At 43.4% G+C, this 16042-nt stretch overlaps 1 protein-coding gene across 2 annotated transcripts in view; it reads left to right on the top strand.

The window, feature by feature from the left end:
* The window catches only part of LOC147693099 (laminin subunit beta-2-like), a 251162-nt gene that overhangs the window by 196310 nt on the left and 38810 nt on the right, over window positions 1–16042 (top strand). For both annotated transcript variants that reach the window (XM_086939355.1, XM_086939354.1), the window contains 3 exons: window positions 220–437; window positions 2444–2540; window positions 4795–5167. In XM_086939355.1, coding sequence (XP_086795481.1) covers window positions 220–437; window positions 2444–2540; window positions 4795–5167 — 688 coding nt within the window. The remainder of the gene's footprint in view (window positions 1–219; window positions 438–2443; window positions 2541–4794; window positions 5168–16042) is intronic.

Raw genomic sequence — 16042 nt, 5'->3', positions numbered from 1 at the left:
TGATGTGACCTCATGGGGCAGTATATACCAGTCAGATGGATTCGCCTCTGGGTGCTGGATTAGCTGGGACTGATGCACCCGGAACAACTGCAGAGGGCATGAGCATAGTGTGGGCGGAGCCTGCTAGTGCTTAGGACACCCTACAGTGCAGAGCAAGGCACACCATTATCTGTCCTATTCATTTCAGCTACTTACACTCAGGTTTTCTTGAATTTCCAGAATGTGTCTGTAACTTCTTGGGCACTGACCGCAGCCAGTGTGCCTCCCAGGATGAGTGTGTCTGTGACAGAACCAGAGGGCAGTGCCAGTGTCTGCCAAATGTGCAAGGCCAGAGCTGCGATCGCTGCAGTCCCAACTTCTGGAACCTGGCCAGCGGGAAGGGGTGTGCATCCTGCAGCTGCGACCCCAACAACTCTGTCAGCCCCAAGTGTAATGAGGTAAGGCACATGTATGCTCACAAAGGACACATATCACTGCAGCTGCCAGGCCACCAGCTCTGGACAGCTGGTATCTGCCTCTTATATCATTCATTAGCCCATAGTCCATAATGCTTCTCATATCTTACACTGTGTCAGTCCAGACCATGTAGGTATGGTTCAGCCGCTCTTTCCATTGCAATAGTGTTTTAGCTTTGCTTATAACTTTTGAACCAGTGCACGAAACTTGGCAATCTAGCAACTCGGTCAGCTAAGTTCCAGCATGGCAAGGTTTGTGAAGATCAGTCCACAAAAAGCAAAAGTTTTGAGGGAAGAGGTGAAAAAGTGTATAATTTTTAGGTTGAGCATAGCCAGCACACATGCGCTGTCTGCAAGACCTGCTGTAAGCAGTATACAGAGTGCAATCCCGCCTGCTGCTTGCCATTGATTATCTACTGCGTTGCTCTTCTTTCCTGGCTCCTTATTGGTTGGCCCTCCCGATACATCACTTCCGTTTTATCGCAAGGAGCACCAGTCAAATACAGTTTTGCTACGCTGTAAGTGTTTATGTATTTCGTTTAGGGACTACTTTTTTTGTGTGTTAGTGATATTCTATCACCACAGCGCCTAGCACGGTGCACGGTTTCATGTTTTCTTTTTATCACCATGGGCCGCCATGCACATAACTTAAATATGCACAGGTGCCACGCTTTATATTTTAGCACGGCGCCCGCTGTCTTCATTATTGTTTACTTACGTGCAGGTGCACCGTGCTTTATGTTTCAACATGGCGCCCGCTTTTAAATCTACAACATGGGGGCTGTGCTTTATGTTTGAGCACGGTGCCCGCTTTTATGTCTAAAAAAGCAATATCTTTAAGTCTCGCAAATACAATACCTCTTGAATTGCAAATGCTTATTTTGTTTTAGCTCAAATAGAAATGTTGCTGAAAGATAAAGCAAGTTTGAACTGGTAGAACTTTCCTCAGAAAGCATGTGTTTTTGGATTTGGTGTAAATCCGTCCAACAGTGTTGGAGATATTTACATTTAAAAAGATGCAAGGCAGTATTTAAAGGGTTAACACTTTTGGATACATTTTTTTTAAACCTGTAAATTAATCCAGTTAGTTAACATATTTAAATTTGTTTACACAATGTGATAGCTGGATTAGGGCTAAACTATTTTTCCAGCCATCTTCAAACTTCAAAGTCAGCTCTGATATGAGAGTTTTGCGCGGTGAAAACAATTTGCACAGCTATATGGGGCTGACCCCAAGGTATTTTCCCCCCAAAGCAGTTGTGAGGGGATGTTAAAAAAAATATAAGGCATTCCTGAAAAAAGGTGCTATTTTCGGCATCCAACATTTTAAGCCTTGGATTTGACCAGCATTTTGTCCCCAACTCTCGAGCTGAGTTTGTCGTGTATGTTTCATGTACTATAAAAAAGCACAAGCAAAGGCAAATACTAAAATGAGATTCTCTATTTGCTTGGAAGGCAGGAGGAAGGGCGCAGGGCCTTACTGCAGTCCAGGCCCTTTGCTGAACCTCTGCTGTTCAGAGACTCACTCAGGTTAGGTTCACTGTCTGGCCCGGGACCGTTCCCTGCATACGTTGGGCAACCAAGGCGGGTTGGTGGAGTGCAGCTGTGTTCACAACTAAGTGCATCATAAAAACACCTATGAAATTTCCTGGAAGACACACAGTTGAAAACTGAGTTATGGTTCTGCCCCAAATGCTAGGAACAAACATAACACACAACATAAGTCACAGTGTCCGCCATGCACAAAACACCTACTTGCAAAGGGTACAGTAACACAAAAACTGTACACACGAGAACATCGTTTTGGATGCCTTGTGTTATGTTTTGTGCATTCATAAACATAGCTTGCGGGACAGAGATCTGAGCAGCGCCACGCCAGGTGGCCTACAGGGCAGGGCCCAATTCACCCACGAGTGTAATGTACGATTAGTCCTCACGTGTCTCTGTTGCCTCAGTTTGCTAAGTGAAAGCTATGTGCTCTATTTCAGTTCACCGGCAAGTGCCATTGCCGGCCGGGCTTTGGGGGGCGCACCTGCGCAGACTGCCAAGAGAACTACTGGGGAGACCCGAATACTCAGTGCAGAGGTAAGTCCCTGAAAGTGGAAGCAATCGTAACCATGTTTTCTATTTGAAATGTGCCTGACATAAGTAACACCCTCTCATTTGTGTGTTTTATCTGACATGACCACAGAGGTGGACAGGACCTATCTTTCTACTGGATTATTTTAAACGCACTGGTGCATCCCAAACGCTAGTGGTGAGCCACCGTGCACCTATTCATCACTACCACAGAGCCCATGACCAACACAATGGTCTTCCCTCAGAGGTTCTGTTAAGGTCTCTTCTTCCAGTGTAGCCTGAAATCTGTCTTTCTAAAAACACCATGGGAGCAAAATGGAATCTGGCTGAGAATGGATCGGGTCCTTGACTGCTCAATGAACTCCATGGTACTGTGCGCTTCCGTCAGGAGGACGGAAGAGCACAGTACCATTCTACCACTCCTATGTGACTCTTAGAGTATATCCATCCAGATCCCTTCCCTATGTATACAGAGATAACTCTAATCACTAGTATATGCAGTAGACCTTTGTACTCGCTACCATTCCTAGGTGACTCTTAGAGTATATCCATCCGTATCCTTTCCCTATGTATATAGAGATAACTCTAATCACCAGTCTCCTCTTTGTGTGACTTTACATCTTGTACATTTGTAATTTTTTCTGTTTGTATCTTTTATGTAACGCATGTAATCCTTAGTCTTTATGTTTTGCAACTGGTACTTCGGGTAAAGTTTGTGCTATATAAAATCGCATTAAATAAAAATAAAAATAAATTTAAAAAATTAGGTCCTCGTGATGGATGCACGCAGTGCCATTATGCATCACGTATATTGTGTGGCATAGTTGTAGGATCGGTTGCCCAATCACAGCCTCTGTGCAATAGCCACCAGTCCTTGCCCTTAACCAGAGCTGTAGGGAATCCTATGATCACTTTATGTAATGGGTCCTAAAGTTTACAGTCAAAAAGCCAAACTGAGACCTTTGTTAACTATCTTGTTCTAAAGCAACCCTCCTACCACGTTGTCTGCTCTTCTATTCAGCAGAGTTATGAACGCTCCCTTATGATATAGGTGTCCCGTGTGCTTCATCGTTCACGACTGTCATTCACGGATACCTGCACACTGCTGTTCTGATAAACTAAATATTGGCCTGGAGTGAAAGTTCACATAGTACATTTAGGTGCTTGTATCGCTTGTCTGAGATCTTCTGGAAAGGTACCCTTTAGAAAAACAGGTCCTCATTTTGGGACGACCTCAATGACTTGGACATTTTTCCAAAAGCACCGAGCAAACATGTCCTTGTTAGAAAACTAATGTCACAGGTAGTAACTGTTTATTCTCTAACATATAGGATCAGATGTACTAAGAATGGATTCAGTAAAAGGGGTCGCATATTGTGCACCGGCTTTTACCAAACCCATTCTGTTCTTGCAAACTGACCTATGTCCTTATAGGTGGGTTCACAAAATCCTGTTTCATAGTGGGCCCCCATTCAACCTAACTCATGAATATTTATGAGGCAGGTCACAAATTGCTACCCACTAGGAGTCATAGCCATCACAGGGATGCTGGCCTTCTGAGGTCAGCAGAACACCAAGTCTGTGACTGCTTTTAAATAAAGCATTAAAAAAATGTAATCCTTTTTCCTCAACAACAACAAAATTAAACTTGCAAGTAACATTTTGTAGGGATAGGCAGGTTTACACTTACAAAATGTTCTTTTTCAACACTCACAAAGGGAAGAGGTCCTTTGGGCACCCCTTCCTGTTGCTGTTTCAGTAGATGGTAAAACATTGTTGTTTTGTGGCTGGATTACGGTGGCAAAACATTTATATATTCCACAGCAATTGGGTAGTTGAAAGCGATGCCCTAAACATGCCCCATTGAAATACCAAATTGGTATGTAGTTGCGAACCGAAATTACAATTCGGTAATGTGTTACAGAAACGCAATGTGGGTTTCTTACACACCAAAATACCTTTTTGCTGTTGCAAATGGCTTTGATTCTGAGACTCGGGCCGTTTACAACTGCAAAAGGCTTCAAACATCTGGCCTCTAATTCTTTCTAGCAGCATTCCCTTTACAAAAACATTCCCAGAAACATGAACATCATGGAATGGTGGTGATGAAGATTTCTAAAGTCTATGAATTAAGGAAGCAAATCCCTGTGTGAGAACATGTTACAGGTGAGTAGCTTTTCTTTATTCCCATTGCCTTCGTGCGTATTATCCACATCAAGTTATCCAGATTCTTGATCTATGTTTTCTTTCTTTTGGCCAGCATGCGACTGTGATCACAGAGGGATTGAGGCCTCTCAATGCAACAGGGCCAGTGGCCACTGCACTTGCCGCCAAGGTGTGTCGGGCGTTCGCTGTGACCAATGTGCCCGCGGGTTCTCTGGGGAGTTCCCTAACTGCCAACCTTGCCACCAGTGCTTTGGAGACTGGGACCGCATTATCCAGGACCTGGCTGCCCGCACCAGGGCCCTGGTCCAGCGTGCAAAGGACATCCAGCAGACTGGCATCACGGGCATCTACGAGGAGAACTTCCGGGACCTCGAGGAGAAGCTTGCGACAGCGCAAGGCATTGTGAATGCCCGCAATGCCACGGTGGAGGCTGTGACCAAACTGATGAAAATCATAGACGACCTCAGGTGATGAAGGAAGTCATCTTCCATGCCTCGTATTAATTCTTTTTTTATCAATATTGACTTTTATTGACATTTTGCTTAGCATGCACAGCAAAATAATTGTCTTTTGCAGAGCAAATAGGTGTTAATACTACTCCACTAAATAGTACTCATTTTTATCAACCTCAGGAAAATCAAAAGGCAGTGTGCCTTTTGTTGTGCCTCGAACCACAGACAAAGGAGGCCATGCTCAGATCTCTGCAGCACTGAGCTATCAATACCACCTTACTTTGCACCGGCAGTAAATAAGTGGTGGACCAGTTGAGCCTGCAGGTCCTGGCTAAAGCATCCTCTGCACTGGACCCAGAGATGTCCAACACTGCTAGTGGTTGGCACCAGCTCTTCAGTCACCACTCAGCTGGTACTGTTCCCTCTTGCTATTCATTAAAGGAGCTTAGGTGGGTGAAGTGAACTTAAAGCCACCTATGTCAAATGGGAGCTTTGTTTTGCAAATCAGTTCCCCAAATAATTTTTTATGAAAATTATTTTAAGAAGGTCAAAGAATGATGTGTTAAAGAGTTCCGTCCTGCAAAGAAGTAAAAAATAGGTCACTTCTTAATGCATTTATTGGTCTAACTTAAAATAACAGGTGTTATTGGTCTAGCTGACTGCCCCTGATAGTTCCATTGATGGACGGCATCCTTTGGTGGCCCGACAGATTTAAGGCCATCAGAGGAAGGGCATTACCCCCTGCACTATTTAGGGTAGATGGGGTGATGTCTGTGTTTCTGTCCATCACTGTCAGATGAAACCGGGGACAGTAAAAAACAATAATGGAAACACCCAGTGGAAAGCTCCCTAGTTGTGGGGGTCCTTAGTTATTTGTTTTTCAGTAACAAACTCCTACTTTTGGAGGGTTTCTTTTGAGAAACAAAAACTTTGTTAAAGTTAAGTTAGTGGCCATTAAAGCCAACTATGCAGTCAACCAAATTTGTTGTACCGTAACAGGAACTGCCATAACAAAAGTTCATATCAATGTACAGAGAACCCTACAGGCTAGTCCGTCAGGGTGGTGGATGTACTGTCTTCTGTCACCCTGGCAGACTCTACTCTGTCCATGAAACTTTATATCTGGCCCGACGACTATATGTTTGTCAAGCTCACTTTATTTTTGTCCAGTGTCCTCTCAATGTGACTGTTATTGCCGAAACCATGCGCATCTTTGAAATATCCATACAGCAAGAGGTATTTACTTGTAACAATAATCAGAAACCTACTGCCTTAACCAAGGTTTGGATTACGGCTTGCTAGCCTGTGGGATTAGCAGTAGTCATATCCACAGCCACCATGGAAGATGGCCGCCAAATTAGCGGATGTTCGTCTGCCATATTTAGGGATCTCCGCCAGCCTGACTGAGATCTCTGTCCTTGAGAGAAGACGCAGCCATGAAAGTTCCTCTGAAGGCGCTGGAGCTTTGCTGAGCGGCGGCTGTGTTGTACGCTGCTGCAAATCAAATATGGGCGTTTACAATGGGGGGATATTTCTTTTCCTAGGTGATCTACAGCAAGAAAAAATAACATTGAATGTGTACCCTAACTAGGGTCGACTATCTGACTCTATTAACTAACAGCCTAATATCCGACAGGCCTTTGGTCCGTTGTTTCCATTGGCGGAGCCACTGAATCTCCGTCGGTCTAAACATGGCAATCTATCTGGCTTACAATGAAACAGGCAAGCTAACAGTTTGGCAAACAGAATACTGCACCAAACTGCCTCTTGGGCTACATATCCTAAAATTACGTATGCAAGAGAAGACCGAGGGCCCAATTTACAATTTGAGTGATGACTTACTGCATCACAAACATGACAAATATTCTGTTCGACTTATTATAAGTGCCATAGGTTATAAGGCCCTTGTAATCAATGACATAGGTTATAAGGCCCTTGTAATCAATCCCATAGGTTATAAGGCCCTTGTAATCAAATCCATAGGTTATAAGGCCCTTGTAATCAATGCCATAGGTTATAAGGCCCTTGTAATCAATGCCATAGGTTAAAAGGCCCGTGTAATCAAATCCATAGGTTATAAGGCCCTTGTAATCAATGCCATAGGTTATAAGGCCCTTGTAATCAATGCCATAGGTTATACGGCCCTTGTAATCAATGCCATAGGTTATAAGGCCCTTGTAATCAATGCCATAGGTTATAAGGCCCTTGTAATCAATGCCATAGGTTATAAGGTCCTTGTAATCAAATCCATAGGTTATAAGGCCCTTGTAATCAATGCCATAGGTTATAAGGCCCTTGTAATGAATGCCATAGGTTATAAGGCCTTTGTAATCAATGCCATAGGTTATAAGGCCCTTGTAATCAATGCCATAGGTTATAAGGCTCTTGTAATCAATGCGAAAGGTTATAAGGCCTTTGTAATCAATGCCATAGGTTATAAGGCCCTTGTAAACAATGCCATAGGTTATAAGGCCCTTGTAATCAATGCCATAGGTTATACAGCCCTTGTAATCAATGCCATAGGTTATAAGGCCTTTGTGATCAATGCCATAGGTTATAAGGCCCTTGTAATCAATGCCATTGGTTATAAGGCCCTTGTAATCAATGCCATAGGTTATAAGGCCCTTGTAATCAATACCATAGGTTATAAGGCCTTTGTAATCAATGCCATAGGTTATAATGCCCTTGTAATCAATGCCATAGGTTATATGGCCCTTGTAATCAATGCCATAGGTTATAAGGCTCTTTGTAATAAGATGGACATGATATCCATCATGTTTGTGGTGGAGTAACCCATCCACTCCACCAAACTATAAATCAGGGTTCTTATCCCTAAATCTAACATAACATTTTATGAAGCTGTGGGACCCTTGTTCTTTTTAAAAGGGCAAGAATACAGACATTATTTAGCAATCACGTGACTGCTCCTGAACAGTCCATAAACAATAGAAGTTTTACACTGAAATATACCAGTTATACGTTAGTCAGTTAGTTATAACTGGCTCGCCCAACATGCACTGCTTATGACCTCACATATTAGCTTGGCGACAGTGGTAATCAGTAATTTGAACAATATTGTACTTTAAATATAATGTGTGATGACATCAAGGACATCATTTAACTTGTCATGAGTGATGTAATATGTGCTGTCATAAGCAATGCATGATGGGCTCACAAGTTAATTAACTAAACTATAACTGGTTTATTTGAGTGTTTTTGTCTATTTTATTGTCTCATTTCAACATCTAACTATCACAACACCTTAAACTTTTTTTCAGTTAATTTCAGGGTTTTTCTGGCCTGAAGGCCAGGCCTGCACCCAACCCTGAGCAGAAGGGCAAGCCCCGTCGCTCGTAGCCTCTGGCCATGCGAAGCGAGGTAGCACCTGGGCTCGTACTCAACCTCCGTGGGCTTCGCCCTGCAGGCTAACAACCAATGCTAAGCCCAAAGCTTGTCTACTAAAATGTTTACTGTTTTAAAATTAAGGAGCTCCTCTGCAACAGAGAATGTGTGTAGGGTCAGTAAACACATGAGGAAAAGGGGCTGGTGTGTGTATGGAGTCTTCTCCCTCTTTAACTATTTTTAGCCCCTTAAAAAAGTACATTATGCCTCAAATTACTAAAAATATTCATACCATCCCATCATGTTGAACTCATTGGTTTCATACCTGCATTAACATCTCTGTGCTCATTTACTTCAGCCTCAGGCAAGACTTTAAATTCAACAGCTCCTTTTCCAGCAACATGGCAATTCAGCAGCTCCCATTCCACCAAAATGGCACCCAGGAGAGCCTCACCTTTGTCCTGAATACACAATGTTAGCGTGCTAGTTGTTTGTTAGAACTCTGTGGTGGAGCAATAATAAACCTTGCACAATATTTGACATGATGTTTCTGCTGTTGCAAGCACGTTTTAATCAGAATATCAGACTTTGTTCTCACATGGCTGAGGAGGATAGTGCGAACCTATAAAAAATTTGCTCTCATTTCAGATTCTGGGCCACCTTCCATAATCTCTATAAATCAAATCAGGAGAAATAAACAGTTTTCTCTCAACCATGTTTCATCTAATCCCAGGAGAGGATCAGTATTTTTCAAAGAGCAAAATCACTTTAGAGCACACCACAATTCTTAAAATTGATATGGTACCACAAGCGAACAGTTTACTTCGTAACTAAAATCTGTTATGTACGATTGACCAATCCATTTTAAATAGACCAATCAGAGCATATATGGACAACAATGCTCCGAATATCATAACTTTTCTAGTGGTTAACCCCTTCAAGCCCACCAAGCACCTTATGAGTATCTAGATTTACAACAAATAAAGAAAAGCAGGCGTAAAGGTCTACATTTCTTACAAATTTGGTGTAATTCTTTTCAGCCATGTTTTTTCTAAATCAGAGAGCAAACTTTCCTGTGGGAATTAAAAAGACAAATCAACGTTTTGGGAAACCCCGCTTTTTTTTCTTGGCCCTCACTTGATGAATCAATGTGAAAGATTCACGGAGGAGCTAAAGTGGATAAACATTTTTTTGGGAAAAGATTTCGTGCAGAATCATCGACCAGCACCAAAATTATAAAAAAAAAAAAACATTCCTTTTTTTATGGAAAGTCTGACCTAACTCTAACTACTCTGGCAATATCACTGCCATAATGTTATATGTGCTCATAGCATTTGTGGCTGTAGATACACATCCTCTGCATACGTCTGCCATCTAGTGTTGGGCCCAGACATTTGCAACTTGTTTCTCTTCGAGGAAGTTTGAGTCACAAGACCTGTTGTGACTCCACCCTTTGTCCACAATGCAACAGTACACTGGCTCCACCTCAAATTGTTATCTTCCACCATCTGGTTCAGTCAGCTGGGAACGCTGCTCCAAAATCAGTGCATTTAGAACCTGATTTTTTCAGATCCGCTTCGGGTCCAGCAGGTCCCTTCTCAGCCCTGTGTTGAAATACATCTGATTGCATCAAGGAAGCCTTCTGTTCGCATTGAAGCATGTTTGGAACTGACAGCCAACACACAAAGTACCTAGAATGCACTGCGGCCTCAAGCAGCCATTTGCTTCCGACTCTACTAAGGGACTCTCAAAAATGTACCTCGGACTACATTATGGAACGCACTCCGTTCCACTTTTATGCTAGGTGTAATGCAAAATACACCTGGGACGACTACCATGAGGTCTGCAACCTCTGCCTCTTCACAGAGCACATTGAGATATCCTCCAATGCCTGTCTTGCCTTCCGCTGTTAGAAGACTCTGGCATAGGAGGATTGAAGGCGAGCACACCACAATATGCAGCAGCAAGTGTTGTCAGAGACGTACAAACTTTTTGGCATTGAAGACATGCCGGGCGCCCAGAAGAAAGAGGCAGGCCTCTCCGGAAACCCGTCACACCAAGCACTGGATGATCCAGAGGCACGCGTTTCCAGTAGCTGAGACATTGAGGCGATACAACCCATGCCAGCCTTGGGGCCAAAGTCAAAATTCAAGCTGCATGCACCTGAAAGTCAATCTCAGAGCACAGCTCCCATGAAGTGAGACATTGAGCCAAGAGCAGACCCGGAAACTGCATAAACCTCTGGGTCCATCACCTCCAGCCAGGACACCCCGGACCCAAGAAGTTGCATCCGCACCTACGAGGCCTCATCCAAGGGCACCATAACTCACCACTCTGTGTTGCCACCTTAGCACTGAGGCACCAAAAAGTCACATTCAGAGTTTAAATTACACCAGCGCAGGTAACAAGCTGACATAAAAAACTTTCTGAGCCAAAGCCACCTCCAAGGCTCACTCTACAACCTGCACCGAGGCCGATGGGAAAACCTACCTCAATGCCAAAATTGGACATCTCAGGAAATTCCACCTTTTAGAAACTGGGAGATGTTCTGGCTCAATAAAAGAAGACACTGGCAAAATTCCTGCACGGCCACCAGCCACAGAACTCTGTCACATAATCATAATCACATAATCACTTTCGAGGAGTAGCTAGGATGTCCTACTCCAGTGCCCTTAAGCCCAAAAAGGGCTTAAGACCTAACTACAAGTCCTATACGCTTCTCACATCTATCATCCACACCTCTCCTCTACCACCACCTCTCCCTCCACACTCGTATCCACCTAAACCTCAGGATTCAGATTCAGGCAGTACTAATTGTCCCGAAACCCATATGATGAACCGTTTAAGCCATGGGGGTGAAGGGGGCGACCAATGGGAAGATTGCGTCATAGATCCACAGGGTGACCCTGACTTGGAGTCCTACCCTCTCAAACCATCCTCACTAGATGACCCTTCTGTACACCATGCAGTAATTCAGAAGGCATCAGAGTGTCACCACGCAAAACTACATATGGTGGACATCTCTCAGGTCAAAACAACATCCAAAACTGAACTCACGGTACACTATTTACTGATGCTTAAGAGGATGATTAGGTCAGCTAATGAGAATGTCAAGAAACCAGTTAAGGCTACGGTGGCAACCCATTAATAAAAAACACATGCAAACTGGTACCAGATGACCCAGCTTACATTAGGAGGCGGATAGTCACCGACTCCTTGTTAGTTTATACTGCCCATAGAAAGTTCTCTACACAGGCCATCGGAGATGCTCCTTGACCTGACAAGGACTCTAAAAAGATTGATGCAGCAGGCAGATGGGGGGCACATTAGGGCAGGCACACATTGTCGCCTTGCCAACTTGATGGGCCTCCTCTGCAGATACAAAACGAACTATTAGTAACACTGATAACAGGTGTTTCCTTGATGCAAGGCACACTGCAGCGAGGGGCATTAATTCCAGCATCTTACTTTGCAGACATGTCTGACTTCGGGTGTCAGGGTTTAGGCACAAAATGAAACAGCACCTTTTAAATGTACCTTCTGCCGGAAGGCCCACTGGTGGACTTGGTACTCAAGAAAATAAAGGATACAGACATAGGTAAGTGCATGGGTGCCCTTGCAGACCTCCAGTCCCAGATTAGTAAAGTAGTAAAGTAGGAGTCCTAACTTTACTACTCCTAAACTGAGAAAAATCCTAACTTTAAGACTTTCGGTATTCACAGAAGGCATTTAGGGGTCCTAAAGTTAGGAGTCCTAACTTCTGTGAATACCGAAATGAGTAAGTGCCTTCTGTGAATACCAAAATGGTAGTAAGTTTAGGATTTTGTCTTAAGTTAGTTCTGTGAATCGGGCCCTAAGTCCTTACAAAGAAGCACTTATAGAGGAAATGGGTATTGTGAATGCAGGAGAGTTGATGTAAAGGGGCTCCCATGCTGCCAAAAAGTAACTCCCCTTTCCTTCCTATATCCACATAACACCCGACGGGGGAAGGCTGAGGCACTTCCTACTTCAGTGGAAAAACATCATCTCCGATCAATGGGTACTCCCGATTGTGCCGGAATGTTACTGCCTCAAATTTCACACACACCCCAACATCCCTCCCCGCTACCACATACTGAGTTCAGACCACGTTCCCTTCCTACAGGACGAGGTACAGATACTCTTTAAAAATGGAGCAACTGAACTAGTACATGCAGACCAATGTGATAAGGGGTTTATTCCCTGCACCTTTAATGCCAACATATATCTACAGGACATTATTCCTCTGCTGTGCTAAGGTCCTCGCTTGATCTGGAAGATGCGTACATTCATATCCTGATCCATCCAGTGCATCATCAGTACCTGCGCTTCATGGTAAATTGACAGCACTACAGCTCAAGGTGCTTTCCTTTGGACTCACTAGTATTTCAAGTGTGTTTACAAAGTGCCTAGTTGCTGTAGCAGCACACCTGCGTGGAAATGTCATTCTTGACTTTCCATACTTAGATGACAAGCTGATCAAGAGCAGCAGCTAACGGCAATACCCGGCAGACACTCAAAAACACTCTCTCTGCTTCATGACCTAAGTTTCACCATCAATGCAACAAAATTGCATCTCCAGCACAACAAATCAAGTCCTTCCTCCAGTCAGTCCACAACACAGTGACAATCAAGGTATACCCAAATAACTAGAGGGCTATGGTGTTCCAACACCTGCAGCCTCTTTTCCAGACACGCAATCCAAGAACTGTCATGAAACTGTTGTGATTGATACGTTCATACATAGCAAGTGTACCAACTGCCGTCTGGCATATGCGCCCACTACAATAATGCCTCATGAGACAGTGGGGACAAGCGGAGGGGAGGTGGGGGGAATCTAATGTTGGCAATGACCAAGGGTCTTCGCTAACTGATTTGGTGGAATCGCAACAAGCTGTTACTCAGCAGACCGTTTCTAGTCCTAGGTGAAATTTTAATTACAGCTGAGTAATTGGAGTAATTTAGGTAATTAGGTGTGACTCTTTTGATGCAAAATTAACAGAAATTATGTGATCACATAATTATGAGTAATTTGGCACAAAAATTCTACCGCAGGAGCAAAGGATGAATAAACTTAGCGAGTGCGAGCGGCTGCTGGCTACTGCTGTTCGTGTTCTGCTGCATTTAGCATTATTTTCTTACCACAAAAGTCATACTGGCGTCCATTTTAGATGCAAGTGTGCATTTTACTCTAAGAAAATAACTCTAAATGCTGGGTTACACTCATCAGGTAATTTCTTGTAATCTTGTGTAATTTTGTGTATTGACGGTGCAGCAAATTGCACACGTTCTGCCAATGCCGATTCTAGACTTCTCCCTCAAGTGGCCAGCACCACCAATGCATAATTTTGTAGGGTGTGAATCTCACCTCTGTGACATCACTGTCTAGCGACTCTTGGCCCCTTAGCACCAGGGTGCCACAAAAACCACCTGGAGCTCCAAACCATCAGACTAGCTCTCAAAGAGTTCTTTCCACTCATACGAGGGAAACAGACAACACCACAGCCATGTTCTACATCCAGACGCAGGGAAGATCTCCCGACCTCTCTCTGTACTAGAACACATTTGTTTCTCAGAAACAACATTCACCAGCTATAGAGCATTTGCCGAAAGTGGAAAATGACTTCAAGTATCTCCTCAGTAGGACGTGTCGAATAGTGAATGACTGGGAACTCCACCTTTGAGTCCTTCACACGTACCTCCAACGGTGGCAGACTCCAACAATAGATTTTTTCACCACTCTGACAAAACACAAAATTCTAAAACATCGCCTCCAGGAACCCACAATCGCAGTTGATGCTTAATACACAATGGATGATCTGGTCAGGGATATTTGCCTCTGCTTTTCTAATTCTCCAGCTAATCCTGTACATGGTAAGGAAGATGAGGCAGGTATCCAAGAACCTCTTCCTAGTGGGTCCAACATGGGCCACAGAGTCTTGGTATTCAATTCCCTTGGAAATCTCAGCCAGTCCTCAAGTGAGGCTCATGCATATACCAAACCTTCTTATTCAGCATCAGGGACATCTCAGACATCCAGATCCCAATCAGACCAAACTTGCAATTTGGCGCCTGAGTCCTTAGAGTTTTGGTAGTACAACCTTCCAGAAGTGAAGGGAAGTGCACAAGGCTACCACTCGTGCACGCTGTGTTGCAAAATAGGAGAGGTGGATGCATTACTGCTTTACAAAACTGTTAGGTTCTCTTAAAGTTTCCATGCCGTGCATTGTTTTCTATCTCTTACACGTACGCAAGGAAGTCCTTGCCTGCACTTCTGTACACTGGCTCTTAGCAGCAGTTGCAGCATACCTCTAAAACAGACAACACTCTTCCCTGATTAGAATACCAGTCATAAAGCCTTCACAGAGGCTCTAAAGAGAGAAGTCCCTTCCAAAACTCCTATATATAACCAAAGGTTACAGGGATATTATAGTTATGCTCAGATTTTACACGCACAAAATCATATAAATTCAGCAGTTATAGTTATCAGAGCTAACTATAACTTACACCCCAAAAAGCACTGATTATGACCTCACATATTACATCACTCATGACATGGTCAATGACATCACTCATGACATTACTGATGACATCTCAAATGCCATCACTGATGACATCATGCAGTGATAGTGTTTTCTAAATGTTTATGAGTGTTAAAGATAAATACTAAGCTACTACAAAAGTTAAATGAGTATACTTTGTGTACTACTAATGAGTATACTATTTCTAACATAAATTATGTGTGTGACTGTGTGACTTTCTGTGTCAGTGTGTGAGTGGGTGTCTGAGTGGCTGTATGGATCTGTCAGTGAGTGTGTGAGTTACTGTATAGGTCTGCCAGTGAGTATGTGAGTGGCTGTATGGGTCTGTGAATAGGTTTCTGAGGTTTTGTTCTGGGAGTGTGAGTAGCTGTGCGAGTGGTTGTATAGGTGTGTGTGTGAGTGGATGTAGGGGTGTGTAAGTGTTTGTATGGGTGTGTGAGTGGTAGTATGGGTGTGAGAGAGGTTGCATGGGAGTTTGAGTAGGTGTCTGAGTGGGTGTGTGAGTGGTTATATGTGTGTTTAAGTGAGTGTGTGAGTGGTTGTGTGGGTGTGTGAGTGGATGTGTGGGTCTGTGAGTGGGTGTGTGAGTGGATTTGTGGGTATGTGAGAAGGTGTATGAGTGATTGTATGAGTGGTTGCATTGGTGTGTGAAAGATTGTATGGATCTGTGAGTGGGTATGTGAGTTGTTGTGTGGGTATGTGAGTGGGTGTGTGAGCAGTTGTATGGGTAAGTGTATAAGTGGTTTTGTGGGTGATGTCATCAGTGATGTCATTTGAGATGACATCAGTGATGTCACTGACCATGTTATGAGTGATGTAATATGTGAAGTCATAAACAGTTCATTGCAGGGGCATACGTTATAGTTAGCTCAGGTAACTATAACTTCTGAATTTCAATGTTTTTTTCGCATGTAAAATCTGAGCTTACCATAACATCCCTGTAACCTTTGGTTTTTCAGTGAATTTCTAAGATTTTTCAAATTCTATT

Source organism: Lissotriton vulgaris, chromosome 9 (assembly GCF_964263255.1).
Source record: "Lissotriton vulgaris chromosome 9, aLisVul1.2, whole genome shotgun sequence".
Lineage (NCBI taxonomy): Eukaryota > Metazoa > Chordata > Amphibia > Caudata > Salamandridae > Lissotriton > Lissotriton vulgaris.
The sequence above is the reverse complement of the archived record's forward strand: the minus strand, read 5'-3'. Positions and strand labels throughout refer to the sequence as shown.